A 15763-nucleotide genomic window follows, 5' to 3' on the forward strand; every position below is an offset into this window, starting at 1 on the left:
TAAAGACCCCATCGTACCCTTCTACGTTTCCTTTTCTTTCTGCTTCCTCTGCACTCTCAAACTCTCAATCGAGATCTCTCATCTTGAAATGCCTTTTCCTCTTCTTCTCACGTTCAGTCAATCGGGTATCAACCACGACCGTATTTCCTTCGGCGCAGGAATCGGTCTACCTAGTATTTCCACCTATTCTCCTGATGGATCAACCTTCACTCAATGGCTTGCTCGATGGAGATACAATGATCGTGAAAACACCATGCGGAAGATCATTTGCGTGACCGGAATATTACTCCATATCCCGTTGAATTTGTTTTATATTAGGGGATGGGGAAGCTTGTGGATTCTGTGGCAAATTTTGAGTGCTTTGTTTAATTTTTGGTTTGTATGTATTGGGTTTTGGTGGTTGGATATTATGAGGGGAGAGAGGTGGGTTTATGGGAGCAGGTATGTATTTACATATCTAATTTGAATCTGTACAGCCCATTTGGTTGTGTCTCGAACTGATTAAATCGGAAAATAGAGCGACAAGACAACATTTCGATATGATCATAGCGTTTCTCCTCGTTGTGTATACCGTCTCATTTATTTTAACGACGATAACGGGATTGAATTCATATGGAACGATTTATTTCTTTAATTGGTGGGCGCCTCTTTGGAGTATAGCTGATATACTATGTCCACTCGCAGGATGGGTTAGTACTTGGGAAGGGACCGGAGTGGTCAATTTGGCATAGAGCGTGAATAATGTTCAGGGAGAGTAGGTCATGGCTTCCGGAAACTAGGACTCTTGGCCTGTCTCAATCGTGGGCTCTTAAGACGGAAGATGTATCACGCAAAAGGAACTCACAAAATCTAGGACTTGAAATGTATTTCTTCGGTTTAGCCAATCACACTACTGCCTACTTGCAATGTTAAGTGAAAGTCTTCCTTCTCTGGAATGTAAAGATAAAATGTGCCAGCGCACCAGCTCGAGATTCCTGATCAATTTCTTTCCCCTCACGAATTCACCATTTTCATCCCATCAGTCCGACGCCTTTTCAAAATCTGCCAAGGCTTTTCCATACCTCCTACTAATCCTCTTTAACTCACCCCTTGTCTTCTTCAACTCAATCATCAATTCATCAATAAGATTACTCAGTATCGTCTCATGATCCTCTAACTTTTCTTCCCTTTCGCGCAAAGTTGATAAGTCAGAATCGCTCTTCAATGCCGTCTCGATGCGTATCTTTTCTTGCTGGAAGCTTCGTATAATTCTCGTGGTTTCTGAGCGAACCATCTCGGTAGTGTGGACCTTTTGGTATTGTGGTGCTGGAGAAGAGGATGCAGATTTTGTGCTTTCGGGTCGCTTCTCTGTGTTGGAGTGAAGGTTTGGCAACGCAGGTTCGGGGTCGGATTTGTCAGGGGGGCTCATAGTTGGATCAGCCACGAGATGAGTAGATTCGTGAACTGTCTTCCAATATAATTTGTTTTCTGCAAACCATGCAGGCTTTCCTCCTTTGTCGAGATCATCAGGATCCGACTCCCCGCTTTGAATATGTTGGTTCTGGGATAGATGCATGGGGGGATCCTGAAAGGGGTTTCGAGACACCTCATCGCTTGACATATGTAGCGGATCATCTTCGACGTTCAATTCCATTTGGGCGCCGGTTCTAGATGTTTGGATTCCCGTAGCCAGCGGCTCTTCTTGTCTCCGTCCATGATTCTGAGTATCTTCATCGCTCGAGGCGCGGGCACTTTCTGCTTCAGCTTCTACATCGTCGTCCTTGGTTGGAGATTTCGCCTCTTGGGTAGAAACACAAGTAGACAACGTTTCTTCTTGATTCTTAAAGTAATCATGGGACTCTTTGATTAAAGCGGCTAGGGATCCTATTTCAGATTCTGGTCCCGCTGCATCGGTATCAGAACACGACCGTGTGCTCATTTGGCTTTCTCGGAGCTGAACTTCGGGTCCCAAGTCTTCCTCATTGAAACAAGATTGTGATTGCGTGCTCATTTGACTTTCACGGAGTTGCGCCTCGGGTTCTGGCTCAGTTGGCGAAATTGATTGGTGTTCAGACTTGGCTTTAACGGCTCGGTTTTTGCGTGGCATTGTGGTGGCAATTGTCTACTTGAAGATGGATGAATGAGAGAGGTGCTGAGAGAATGTAGGTTGGGATTGAGGTGGTTGGGAAATCGTGTTGGGGCGCTCAATGTAAAACGTGGTGGGAGGGGTATGGAGAGGTTTAAGTAGGTTGATGGGTTCATTGTTATTTGTTTGGGATACAACGGTAGCGATCAAAGCCTGAGACTGCAAAAAAGAAATGGAAGACAAGAGACGAAAAGAGACGAAAACAATCTGCTATAAAAGAAGTTTCCTTTAAAGATCTTTTCTTAGATTCCCACTGATGGTGAGATAAAACTAAAAGCAAATTTTGTGTATCAATCAGTCTTTCTTTCAAGAGTGCAACTGAGAGTATCACATTGCAATGCTGGATGAGACTTTTGACATTCAATCTTTCACATGATAAAAGTATCGCAATTAGATCAAAGCCAGAAATGACGATAAGGTGAGGATATTGAAGTAGGTCTAGAAAGAGGTATAATTGAAAAGGAAACGCCCCCATCAATTTCTTTCTCTTATTTTCAACTACAAAAAGGTCAACGATTTTCTTTGCTACCACTAGTTCATGGATTGAATAAACAGAAGTAGATACCAAATTGTACATTGTGAGAACCAGAATTCAGGTTCTTTCCACAGCTTTATTACTATTCAATCATTTTGATATTTACATGATTCAAGATCAAAATATGCAAGAACCCCCACATAGATCCCTAACTCCTCTCCCTCCCCCTCCCAGCCTCCTCAACGACCTCCCCCATCTTCCTAACCACCTCCTCCAATTCTCCTCCCTGCACCCCAGCATAATACCAATCATACACCCCCTCCCCTCTTTTCAAATCCCTCTTCTCCTTCTCCTTCCACTCCTGCTCCATCCCTGTGGTCCACTCCCACCTAACCGAGATTTTAATGGTCTCTTTCCCCATCTCTCCAATTTTATTCGGAGCTTCTGGTCCCAGGATTGGAATCGACGAGACGTCGAAACAGATTTGTTTGACGCCTCCTTCATATGGCGATTCTTCTGAGAAGATTTTGCGGAGGATGTTGGGCTGGGTTGTTGGTTTCCAGGGTTCTTCATCTTCGCTTGGTTTGGATGAAGAGGAGAAGATGTGTGCGAGCCAACAGCTGACGGCCCAGAGAATGTAGTTTTTCACATAATCCCATTCTGGTACTGTGCTGGGTGGTGGACAAATTTGAAGGAGAGGAGAAGTTTCTGGTGTTATGCGTAGATAGTAGATTGGCCGAGAGTAGTTGAGGGTAGTGGTTACCGTGCGGATTTGAAGGGACGAAGGCAATGGAGTTAGTGGAGTCGTGTGTGAAAATGATGATGGGATTGAGGAATGAGGTGGTGATAAAAGGGGAAAGGGGAAATTAATTGTGGTTAGGGATTCGAGCTGATTTGTTAAAGCGGTGAGAATCCGTTCGGGAGTTGAAAGATGTGGTAAAGGTGAAGAAGTACCCGGGAGAATGGTGTAGGTTGGTGGAGTTGAAAGAGAGGCGGAGGTAAGTGTCTTGCAGAGCGGGGTGAGAAGTGAGTGAAGAGACGAAACGACCGTTTCGTGAGCGAGGCGAGTCACTAAAGAGCGTAGAATAGGGAATGGGTTGTTTGGACGCGGTTGGCTGGAGATTGGTGGTGGTGGACGAGTTCGAATACGATATTGTTGACGATGCGAGAGAGATAGAAGAAGGTGAAGAGTCAGATAGATGCCATTGGCAAGGTATGAATCTGGTCTCGGACCAAGAACTGGTCGGAAAGGATCGGTAGGTACTGTCTGAAGCTCGATCAAGATCCTCTTAGTTGGAGAAATTGGAAATCTGATGGTGTTCGTTTTGGAATCTGATTGGAGGCCATGAGATGCGAGAGTTCTAACTTCCCGAGTCATTTCTTGCCAAAGTTCAGAGGCAAAAATCGTGTTTCGTGCTTGAAGAATTAAATCTTGAATAGGTGCATCATGTGGTACTGCTTTAGGAAGTATGGTTTCTCCGGTTGTAACTCCATTGGTTTCGATCAAAACTCGTATACTCTGAGGCTCTGGACTTGCAATCCCTTGGTCTAAGTATATTGATCCATCAGGGTTTCGTCTAAGTGCACCGAGACTACGATTTCGAAATGTTGGAGAGGCTATAGTATGTTAGCATAGGTCAAGGTATGGAAAGTAGAATGTACTGACCTTCTGAAAATCCAAATCTAACACCCAATGTATGTTTTTCTTGGGGCAATCGACATACTGCCCATCCACTTTCACTAACAGCAAGTACTTGTTCCCAATATTTTGTTTCCGCGTTGATTTCTTTTTCTAATCGGGTGGCAGATGCCAGAATCGAATCTACGGTCTTGCTGAGATTTGATGCTTTCCAACCTTTGGCTATCTTTTTATTTTCTTGATTCTGTTCTTTGGTAAATCGTGGGGCTACGGTTTTGTCCGCACCCAAAGTACCCATTCCAGCCAGTTCACGAAGTGATGGTGATATTGATGTGCTAGCTTGTACGGGGGTATCTTTCGAAAGAAGGAGGGAAATGAAATCAAGAGATATCATAGCCGCATTATGGGCATGTCTACAGACATGTCAGTATTCGCGCATTGCTTTTCACAAAACACAACATACTCAATTTGACCAAGAATCTCATCTCTTGCTGTGAGAAGTTCTTTCATTCGATCCGGTTCCTCCTCTGCTTCTCCATCCTCACTGGAACTCTCATTCTCCTCTTCGTCTCCTCCAGCTTCAGCTTCCGCGATCTCTTGTCGCAGGCTGTCTTCTGAAATATTGCGAAAGCCACCTCGTTCGGCATTGATTCTTGCGATTAATTGGGGTAATGGAATGGAGGTATTGGATGTATTTGGTGCTGGGCGCAATGAAAGTGGATGGTCACTGGGGAGAGTTGACATTTTGAAGAGCCGGGTAGGATTTGAGAGATTGATTGATTTGTGACAGTGAGATTGAGATTACTATTAGTGATTCCGCGATGCCTTTCGTAAATTTGAAAGCTTGTAATAAGGCTTTGGAGGTCTATTGAAATTGAAATGCTCTACGGCAATTCTTTTGAGGATTGAGCATCAACAACATTCAGAATACTGCCCCGCTTAAAGAAAAGAAGGTTCACCGCTTTATCACTGCTAGAGACCAATGATACCTACTAATAACACAATATCCATGCACCTGTTTTGTATCTCTTCTGTGTCTCTTTTGTATCTCTTTTGTATCTCTTTTGTCTCTACCAATATTCGACGGATCTCATCAAATATACATATATATTTCAATGTCAAATTGATATTCCACGATACTACCGTACTCTGGATTGATCATCCTTCGCATCTACATCATCTCGATAGCATACTCGAGTAGCATGAACCTTTTACTTCGGGTCTCTCCCATCAACTATTCGAATCATTCACCCCGGCCGTCTTTCAACCCTCCCATTGTCGTTGTTGGAAAGTTTTGCTTGGGAGCTTGTTTACTCTCCTTGTGATGTCAGAAGTATAGGATATAGTATAGCGTGCCCGAATTGAGTCCGACACTACGATGTACATATGGCTCAGGTACCAGAGATTCACCAATCACGAGCATCGATGAAGTCTCCGCCTTATAGAGTTTCCGCAAAAACATGACACAATAGGTATGAAAATGGAAACGGAAACTTGAACTCAGGGTAGATGAAGGTAATGGAGAGGCAGTCTGAGTAGCCGTCACCGACGATGGAGAGAAATGTTGACCGCTTGGCTGAGGGGTGTATTGCAGGAGAATGATACCCAGGAGCTACTTCGTATATACATGCATATATATATATAATTACTAGACACAGACATTTACGTGTATATACACACCGTGATACACACATACGTAGATACACACATACTATCATGATATATGGAAAGATGTATGGAAAGATGCATGGCCTCACCTACACATCAAGAATCATTCTGTTCGCTCACATGACTCCTGCTTTTAAAATAACAAAATGTGTATCTTCATCATGATGGGAATTTTCACCCTTTACCAAGACTTTTTGTCACTCCCAAACGGATTTCTCCAAGTTGATACCGATGCCGATGATACCAATCCAATCCCAATACCAACCCGTCCGATAAGCAACGCAGCCATAGGTATCCATGCCCCCGCCCATGCGTACCATCATTAACAAAGCCGATAAAGCTCCTCGTAAAAAAAATTGACAAGGTCTCAGCCCACCAAAATACATGAAGGACCCATCTTATTTCAAACTGCCCTCTCAACTTTTCGTCATTCTTTAAAAGTAAGAGAATCTACTAGTCAATACAATCTTCATACTTATCCTATCTCAAAACTTCATTCTTCTCTCTTCGATTTTTCTCTCTCTTCTCTCATACCATTTTTTTACCTCACTTATCCATTATACCCCAGAATCCCTCTCTGACCTCCCACCTTGCCTCAACCTTATACCCCTCCAACCTATTTACTTTCAACCAAAACAACAACTCAACATTCATCATGGCTCCTCAACCCCCACCACCCCTCGAGGGAAAGAAAAGACGCATCGCTATCATGACCAGTGGAGGTGATTCCCCTGGTATGAATGGTGTTGTGCGAGCTTGCGTTCGAATGGCAATTTACAAGGGATGTGAACCATATTGTATCTATGAAGGATATGAAGGTCTAGTTCAAGGTGGAAATTTGATCAAAAAGATGGGCTGGGAAGATGTTCGGGGATGGCAATCGGAAGGAGGTACTCTTATTGGTACCGCCAGATGTATGGCTTTCTATGAACGACCCGGCAGATTACAAGCAGCAAAGAACATGGTGTTGAATGGAATTGATGCTCTCATCATTTGTGGTGGTGACGGTTCCTTGACTGGAGCCGATAAATTCAGAGCGGAATGGCCCGGATTGATCAAGGAATTGATTGAAAAGAAGGAATTATCGGAACAACAAGTTGCACCATTCAAGCATCTCAACATCGTTGGATTGGTGGGTTCAATTGATAATGATATGTCTGGTACCGATGCTACAATTGGTTGCTTTTCAGCTCTTGGCAAGATTTGTGAGATGGTGGATTATATCGAACAAACCGCTTCATCACATTCAAGAGCTTTCGTTATTGAAGTTATGGGTAGACATTGTGGTTGGTTAGCTTTGATGGCTGGTGTTGCTACTGGTGCAGATTTTGTTTTCATTCCAGAAAAACCAAGAGCAGACAATTGGAAAGAAGAGATGCACAAGGTCATTCAGAAGGTATGATTATTACATTCCTACAATTTTTGATCATACTAACAATTACACAGCATAGACAATTGGGAAAGAGAAAGACTATTGTTATTGTTGCTGAAGGTGCCCATGATCAAGGAGGAAACAAGATCTCTCCAGAAATGATCAAGGATCTTCTTGCAGACAAGAATGGACTCGCTCTTGATACACGTATTTCAACATTGGGTCATGTTCAACGTGGTGGTTCCGCGTGTGCTTATGATCGATATCTTTCCACTTTGCAAGGTATCGAAGCAGTTAATGCTGTTCTTGATGCTACACCAGAAACGGTTACCCCTTTCATCGCCATTAACGAGAACAAAATTACAAGAAAACCACTTGTTCAATCTGTTATTGATACTCAAGAAGTCGCAAAGGCCATTGAAGCAAAAGATTTCGGAAGAGCCATGGCACTCAGAGATACAGAATTTTCCGACTTTTATGATTCCTACATGACTACAACAGCTACTGATCTTAACAATGAAATGCGTCTTCCTGATAAGAAGGTATGTGATGATGGAAATTCTGTTTCTTCTGATACTAACATCATTTAGCACATGAGAATTGCTATCGTACATGTCGGAGCTCCAGCTGGTGGTGTTAATGCTGCTACCCGTGCCGCTGTTGCTTATTGCTTAACTCGTGGACATACACCAATTGCTATTCATAACGGTTTCGCTGGATTTGCCAGACATCACCAAGATAATCCAGGATCGGTTCGAGAATTTGATTGGTTAGAAGTTGATGGGTGGGCTAGTAAGGGTGGTTCAGAAATTGGCATGAACCGTGAACTTCCATCAGAATCTGGAATGCCATTGATCGCATCACTTTTTGAGAAATTCAAGATTGATGGTCTTCTCATCATTGGAGGTTTCGAAGGTTTCCATGCCTTGTCCGAACTTCGTCAAGCAAGAGAAACTTATTCTTCTCTTTGCATTCCTATGACTTTACTTCCAGCCACCATCTCCAACAACGTTCCAGGAACAGAATATTCGATTGGTTCGGATACTTGTTTGAACGAGCTTGTCCGTTATTGCGATACCATTAAACAATCCGCTTCAGCTTCCCGTCGTCGTGTTTTCGTTATTGAAACACAAGGTGGTCGATCTGGTTACGTTGCTACCATGGCTGGTCTCGCTGTTGGTGCATCAGCTGTCTATACTCCTGAAGAAGGTGTTAGTATCGGTATGCTAGCAGCAGATATTGCACATCTTAAGGAAGTTTTCGAGAAAGACAGTGGCCAATCAAGAGCTGGACGTCTTATTCTCATCAACGAAAAAGCATCGAAGGTTTACCACGCCAAACTTATCGCTGACATGATCCGTGAAGAAGCTGCCGATCGTTTCGAATCCAGAGATAGTATTCCAGGTCACGTTCAACAAGGTGGTACTCCATCTCCCATGGATCGTACCCGAGCCGTTCGCTTAGCTATCAAGTGTATTGAACATCTCGAACAATATGAAGATAGAACCGATAAAAAGATTATCGAGGATAAACAAAGTTCAACGGTCATTGGTATCAAGGGTGCACAAGTTGTATTCTCTAGTATGGTTGATGTCGAAGAGAACGAAACAGATTGGGCAAATAGAAGACCAAAGGATGAATTCTGGTTGGATTTGAAGGGATTTGTGGATATTCTTGCTGGTAGACCAGATGTTCCTAGACCAGAACGTAAATTGAAGGGTTGGAAGGCGAAGGATAGTAAGAGGGGTTTGATTTGAGAGGGTAGAAATTGAACGAGAAGGGGAGATATTTTTACATGGGATGCATTGAATTGTATGGCTGAATAAGAGAGGATGGAACAAAAAATGAAATGAGATATGAGAGATGGGGAATGGATGAATTGGAAACGAAACCAAAGAATGAATTGACGGAATTGATGGGATGGGATATAAATGTTTTGACGGGGATAAATGAATGATTGAATGAATGAATTGAGATGAATGAGATGAGGTCATCGTGGAAGAAGAAAAGAAACGAAGAACGAAACACAAATAGCTTGGAGTAGTTAGTTTTCAATATTGATATCAATGAGATGGATTTGACGACTTGATTTCATATGGTGTTTTGACATTAGAATAACATTTTGTGACTGTTTCAAGTATTAGGTTACTAGGTACTAGGTATCTAGTCAATAATACATACTACTTACTTTTATATCCGAGTGAGTATCCATCCATTCGTTATTTCCCCAGGTCATTATATTATCTCTATTACATCTATCATTATAACTATTTTCGTGTTTGTTTCCCTCCCCCCTTCTTCTTCCTTCTGCTTAAGAGACTCGTAGTTTACACGCTCTTCATAGTTGTCAATCCGTCAATTTAATCTGTACCAACACTCTCCCCTTCTCTCCCCGCCTCCTCCCCACCACTATACCGCATCCACTGCATCATCCGTCTCGCCCGCACTTGTGTCTCCCGTGCGCGAGAGGCATGGTGTATGCATGTTTCACAAGGGGGTGAGGATGAGCGTTTAACTTTTTTATGGGATCGAGTAGAGTTGGGTTGAGGGGAGTTGAAGGTGAGGGTGGGACTGGGACTGGGGATAAGGTGTTTGACTTCTCCTTCTCCGCGAGGATTTTGGGAAGTAGCGATGTGAAGATCGATATTTGGGTGTGGGGGGGATTTACATTTTGGTAGGGGGAGGGAGTCATGTTGATCTTCGAGCTCGTGTTCGCTTTCGTCCGAGACCATGCTCGAATTTGCGTCTGAGTCTGAGCTTGAGATTTGAGATGCAGATTTGGGGGCCGGAAGTAGATTTGCGGAGAGGCTCAGGACTTCCAATTTTGAGAAGTGCGAGAGCTGGGTGATGATGGAATGGTATTCGTCGCTCTCGTTGTTGTAACTGTGGTGTTTTTGTTGTTGTTGATACTCATTTTCTTCTCTTTCATCTTCTTCGTCTTCATCTTCGCTGCCATCATGCGTGTCAGCAGATGATGATGATGATGATGATGATGATGATTCTGAAACTCGAAGTCTCAAAACCTCGAGAATATCTCTCAAATGTGCGATGGAATGCAGAAAATGATTAATATCGAATGAAAATTCCAATCCTTCTCTTTTCCCGATTTGAGTATCGTAATCCCATTCCCATTGTAAAGATTTGAGGAATTTGAAGTAGCTGAAAAATGGGACTAAGGAGTCCTGTCGAAGAACGGTGTGAGAGAGGTGGAGATGAGTGACGTGGAAGGTGAAGTTGGGAAGCGGAGGAGAGTAGAAGGTTGAGAGGGTGAAGGGTGTTATTGGAGGTGGGGTTTGCGCTTGTTGAGTAGGAGAAGGAGAAGAAAGAGAAGAAGGCAAAACGGAAAATGGAAAATGATAATCCGAAAGCATGTGGGTATTGACTTCTCGTATTGAGGGAATCGCTAAAAAGGGGAGGGCGCGCAGAATCTCAAATCCCATGCGTGGATAATGTATGGTGTCATGCTTTGCCAAATGTAAAGAACGTAGATGCGGGAATGAATATGCTTGTGGTTGAAATATGCGGGTGGGATCGCGAAGTCGTTGATTTTGTAAATTTGCGGCTCGGTTAAGCACGGTTTCGAGATAGGGATATCCGTAAGGACAACCGCTCGCGTGGTTGATTATATTGAGAGATTGGAGATTAGGGAGGAGACAGAGGATTAGACCCACGATGGCATCCCAGTTTCCTTGGAGGATAAAATTGTACCATTGTGAGGCGATGTGGGAGCCAAAGAATGGAGAGCGTGAGCCGTCTTCTAGGGTGTAGATGGATTTGAGACAGGATTTCAGGAGGACAAGGTCGGAGGGGGAGAAATTGGAGATGGAGATGTCGGTTTTATAGCCTAGGAGGGCGTTGCAGGTAAAGATTTTGGTGTAGAGCGCGTAGTGGGGATTATGCAGAATGGTGTGCAGGAAATGCGGGAGGGAAGTGCATGTATCGCCGAGGTGGAGGAAGTGCGAGTACAGATAGGGAGTGATGTAGTGGTGGAATTGGCGGGAACAGAGGGAAAGAGCGGAGAGTGTTTGTGGAGATGATATTAGACGGAAGAGAGTGAGGAGAATGTCAGTGGGGAGGTTAGTGATCGGGAAGTTTGAATTGGTAGTTGGTTTGGAAGAGGGGGAAGAGCGCGGTGTAATTGGAAGATGAGCGGAATGAATTGAGGCAGTCATTTTTGATGGGACCAAAAATATCTGATAGAAACAAAAATTGAAAACTCAACTCCGAATTGTGTAGTATTCAATGGAGAAACTAAAAACACATGGAGGTGTATCGAAGATACCGCCTCTCATATAAATACAAGCTCTCAAGATCCAAGCCCCCATTGTTAGACCCTGAATCATGACCATTTAGGGCTTCGAATATGGAGAGTACTTCTCCATGTTTTAGAAATTGTAGATTATCAGAGAAACCGCAGCAATCACATCAATTACTGCTACGAAATGATGCAGAAAATGAGATGAAGATTCACTTGGTGATCTGTGTCAAGCTGGTAAAGGAGCACGGCCATAGTAAGCAATTTGATGTAACCGCGCGGTACAAGACAATTCGAGCAATCCTGATGATAAAATGGATGGGTAGAGGTATTATCTTGAAAACTTGTATCAACATTCTTACCATGTTGTTTTGGAGCCGACTAAGTTCATCAAAACTTGAGGACCTGAGTTCAATGAAGAGGTGGAAGTAAATGCGGAAAATACGTGAAGGTCGAAGGTAGAGTGAGAGCAGGGGCTAATCACTTGATAGTCATCATCGGATAAACTTCGCTACGCAGGCTAATCCGGCGTCCAGAAATTATTGCCGTTGATACATTCACCGTCTCATTTGGCGTCACAATGATATTCCTTCATCCTTCTGCACCAACTTTATCACCCACATTGGAACTCATATCCTTCAGGACTGATGGTTGGATAAGATCCTTACAAATCACAAGAAATAACATTCGTGATCTAAAGATCTACAATTCCACGAGCTCGGGAGAATTGCCCTTGCTCCTCTGGTGGCACCGTTGGCTCAATGGCAAGTGTCATCTTGGTTATTTTCAATAACTCAATTTGAGGCTCCGGCTTTCCCCTGAGCAAGATAAATCTACTCTCCCACTTGGCATAATCCCAGCTTGTTAATATCTCTTTTTCTGGGGGTAATGACTTTAATCGTACCTGCATTGATCGACCGAAACCTAGCGAAGCCTTACAAGGCAATGGAGACGACGGCTGACTACTTCAAATTATTCTATGCTTTACACATCGTATGTCTTTTGACCAATCTCCTCATTCTCTAAATTTGGATAATTGTTGCACAAAAAAGCATTTTGTGAAACCTTACCATTCATTGCCAAGAATATGGCTGTTGAGCTGAAAAAATGCACATGATCGGCTTGCCTACAATCATACTTCGGCAAGGAGGTACAGGATGTTGGAGGCGTAAACGATTCCGAACTTATGCAGGTACGATGTTGATATCCGACCTGTCACACAGGAATTTCAGACACTCAATGTTATTATCGACTGTTCTATTGTTCAGTTTGTTCATAGTAAACCAGCCCTCTATTATGTTAGGATCTATTACCTCACAGCTTTTCTAAGCTAAGAATATCATGCGGAGAAGTTGGAAGAAAGTATTGTGATTTCCCTGCGTATATATTGTGTCCTTTCCAGTCTTTCTATCCCCCTTTCTCATCTTTTTACTATCGTCACTCGTTTCTTCTTAAGTCACTCTTTAACAAACACACTCGTCTTTGAACGTTGTCGCATATAACTTCTCTCAATATATTCCAATTATTTACCCCTTACCATAATGAAGTTTTCCACCGGGGGTCTATTGGCCAGTCTGACAGCTTCTGTTCTTGCAGAAGATCTACTTTTTGTGGATACATTCGAGTTCAAAGAGCTCGCGGAGGCAACATCTGTCCTTGGATACACTACAAAGGTGGTTAGTGAAGCACAATGGAAAATAATGACAACAACCGAGTTTGCTGCTTTCAAAGCCATTGTCATTGCCGATCCAGATTGTTCAACATCACCTAGTGATGTTCAATTCTTGACCGATACCAAGAATACTTGGGGACCAGCAGTCCAGGGTAACATCGTTGTTATCGGTAAGAACACCCAAACAAGTTCGTAATTTAAGAAGACTTTACTAACTCAAACATCAGGCACGGATCCTACCTTTCACTTCTCAGCTCAACCTGGTGCCAAAGTTTTGATTGATAATTCCATCAAATTTGCAGCATCTGCGAAGAGTCTTGCTGGCACTCAACAGACTGGTCTCTACTACGCGTTGTCTTGTTATTATAATAATGTGGATTCTGCGAAAGTAGAATCACTCTCATACTTCGGAGACTTCACCGTTCGAGGAAATCTTGATTGCTACAACAAAGCTCATATTGTTGCATCCTCACCTGCTCTCGGAACTCTTAATGATGCCGCCTTATCCAGTTGGTCTTGCAGTGTTCATGAAGCCTTCTCCAGTTATCCATCTGTTGGGATTAACGGATTCCAAGCTCTTGCCATTGCTCAAGACGTTATTGGTGTCGGATCGCAAACTTTCGGTGATAAGACAATTGGACTACCATATATCATCAGTCGTGGTGCGACCCCAGCTGGATGTGGTGATGGAAAATGGGAAGCATCATTAAACGAAGAGTGTGATGATGGAAACACTGTTGCTGGTGATGGGTGTTCTGCAAGTTGCAAATGTGAATCTGGTCGCCCAACTGGTGATGGTCATTGTCTCCCAGCTTTGACACCAAACACAACGACTCCCGTTCATACTCCATCGCATTCTGCCACTCTTCCACCATATATCCCATCGGGATCTAGTGGAGTTCCTGTCCCATATGGCAACAAGACTATCATTTCGACTATTGATCATAACAGGACCGTCACTGCTACCATCCACGATATTGTTACAGGTCATGATACCAAGACTATTCATGATATTTCGACTGTTACTACGTAAGTAATTACTTGGCGATGGATAGCTCTGTACTAATCCGTCTTTAGAACTTTCATTCCTCCTCCATATGTTACTCCCGCATGCCCAACTGGAGACAAGATAGTCGGTGTTGAAATTGTCGTTTATGTATCAATCATTGAATCATGTCATACTATTGGAGATAAGACTGGTTCGTAACTCCTTTTCTTTCACTGGGATCATCACTAAAATATCAAACAGTTACTTCATATATCACAAGTGATTGCTCCACTGAACAGAAACCAATCTGGAGCACGTCAACTGTAGGATATCCTTGCTACGCATGTGCATTATCTAGTGCCGGTGTCCCCTGCCCAACTGGAGGCTTTATCACAGCCACTACAACCTCATGCCACGAAACTGCAGTCCCAACTTCGTACACTTGGACTCCAGTTCCACCAACTATTCTCCCATGCAGGACTTGTCTTCCATACACCATGCCAACTTGTCCAGTATATAGCACACTTCCACCATCATCCGTCTATGTTGTCCCAGTCCCAACTCTCGGCACTCACTCCGAACCAGTAAGCCGTGTTTCCGAGACTTCTATCTATGTACCTGCTCCATCTCCAGTTACATATACCACCTCTATCTACGGAGTTGGTGTCACAACTTATATCACTTACCCAGCCGGTCCAACTGCAACTGCAATTGTCTCAGAAGTCGAAGGTATTCCTACTACAATCATCACGTATGTTGCTCCGACGCCAGCTCCAACATACGCCGCAACTATAGTGCCTGTTTGCCCACCTGGCGGATGCAAACCAGCTACTTCTACGGTTATTCCAGTGGGTCCTGTCGGAACGACTTCACTCTTGGGGTCCCCCACTTATGTACCATTCACAGGGGCAGCTGCCCGTATTGTCAATGCCAATGTGGCGATGATGGTGGGTATTATAGGTGGCATTTTAGGTTTGATGGTCGTTTGGTAGATTGGGAATTTGAAGGATGTGATTTGGGATTTAGGATGATTAATGTTTTGAATAGACTGAGTATGGCATGAACAGAAGCAAAATTACGTTGTGAAAAATATTCAGGGGGATACGTATTTATTCATTTCGTACCAACCTGCGAAGGTTTTCCGCTTTCTATTTCTCAGGAGGAGAAGAAGAGATAGGGGCCATTGCAATCGGTTTATTCTTTTCTATGGACGATTTTTGATTTTTGGTGTATGGAATGAATATGCAATGGATGCACATCGTTTATCAATTTAATAGTGGGGTATTAGGAAATGGATGGTAATATATTTGAACGTTTCGAATAATCCTATGTCTCTTTGCTGATTCATTACTTGGTTTATATCAAGTTATCTCATCATCTATGTATACAAGTTCGACTTTTCGAAGATCTGGAAACGTCGTAATAGTAAATCTGATTTTACGGGTCATGATTCCACATATGCTTTCTTTTGTTAGAGAATTATGACCCCAACATTATATCTTGATCGAAATCAACAGTGTAAACTGAAACTCGAAATCATAATTCTTGATATCCGCTCGCACTTTTCCT

At 43.2% G+C, this 15763-nt stretch overlaps 7 protein-coding genes across 7 annotated transcripts; 4 read left to right on the forward strand and 3 right to left on the reverse strand.

The window, feature by feature from the left end:
- Positions 1 to 88: 88 nt before the first annotated feature.
- Positions 89 to 731, forward strand: Bfra_001537 (uncharacterized protein; the record flags this gene model as incomplete). The annotated part of the gene is made up of 2 exons (XM_037331966.1): positions 89 to 441; positions 518 to 731. The coding sequence occupies 2 exons, from the start codon at positions 89 to 91 to the stop codon at positions 729 to 731; spliced, it is 567 nt and encodes a 188-aa protein (XP_037196120.1).
- A 287-nt stretch (positions 732 to 1018) lies between these two features.
- Positions 1019 to 2086, reverse strand: Bfra_001538 (uncharacterized protein; the record flags this gene model as incomplete). The annotated part of the gene is made up of 1 exon (XM_037331967.1): positions 1019 to 2086. The coding sequence occupies one exon, from the start codon at positions 2084 to 2086 to the stop codon at positions 1019 to 1021; it is 1068 nt and encodes a 355-aa protein (XP_037196121.1).
- A 722-nt stretch (positions 2087 to 2808) lies between these two features.
- Bfra_001539 (putative rna polymerase ii mediator complex component protein) lies at positions 2809 to 4983 on the reverse strand (the record flags this gene model as incomplete). Its single annotated transcript, XM_037331968.1, has 3 exons — positions 2809 to 4217; positions 4267 to 4652; positions 4703 to 4983. The coding sequence occupies 3 exons, from the start codon at positions 4981 to 4983 to the stop codon at positions 2809 to 2811; spliced, it is 2076 nt and encodes a 691-aa protein (XP_037196122.1).
- A 1070-nt stretch (positions 4984 to 6053) lies between these two features.
- On the forward strand, positions 6054 to 6345 carry Bfra_001540 (uncharacterized protein; the record flags this gene model as incomplete). Its single annotated transcript, XM_037331969.1, has 2 exons — positions 6054 to 6198; positions 6272 to 6345. 2 exons carry the CDS (start codon positions 6054 to 6056, stop codon positions 6343 to 6345), a joined length of 219 nt encoding a protein of 72 aa, XP_037196123.1.
- Positions 6346 to 6562: 217 nt separating this feature from the next.
- Positions 6563 to 9036, forward strand: Bfra_001541 (putative 6-phosphofructokinase protein; the record flags this gene model as incomplete). The annotated part of the gene is made up of 3 exons (XM_037331970.1): positions 6563 to 7303; positions 7354 to 7821; positions 7870 to 9036. The coding sequence occupies 3 exons, from the start codon at positions 6563 to 6565 to the stop codon at positions 9034 to 9036; spliced, it is 2376 nt and encodes a 791-aa protein (XP_037196124.1).
- A 603-nt stretch (positions 9037 to 9639) lies between these two features.
- Positions 9640 to 11451, reverse strand: Bfra_001542 (uncharacterized protein; the record flags this gene model as incomplete). Its single annotated transcript, XM_037331971.1, has 1 exon — positions 9640 to 11451. The coding sequence occupies one exon, from the start codon at positions 11449 to 11451 to the stop codon at positions 9640 to 9642; it is 1812 nt and encodes a 603-aa protein (XP_037196125.1).
- Positions 11452 to 13075: 1624 nt separating this feature from the next.
- Bfra_001543 (putative peptidoglycan bound protein) lies at positions 13076 to 15186 on the forward strand (the record flags this gene model as incomplete). Its single annotated transcript, XM_037331972.1, has 4 exons — positions 13076 to 13376; positions 13434 to 14235; positions 14284 to 14405; positions 14456 to 15186. The coding sequence occupies 4 exons, from the start codon at positions 13076 to 13078 to the stop codon at positions 15184 to 15186; spliced, it is 1956 nt and encodes a 651-aa protein (XP_037196126.1).
- Between the last annotated feature and the right edge of the window lie 577 nt (positions 15187 to 15763).

The sequence above is a fragment of the Botrytis fragariae genome (genome assembly GCF_013461495.1).
Source record: "Botrytis fragariae strain BVB16 chromosome Unknown tig00000006, whole genome shotgun sequence".
In the NCBI taxonomy this organism is placed as follows: Eukaryota; Fungi; Ascomycota; class Leotiomycetes; order Helotiales; family Sclerotiniaceae; genus Botrytis; species Botrytis fragariae.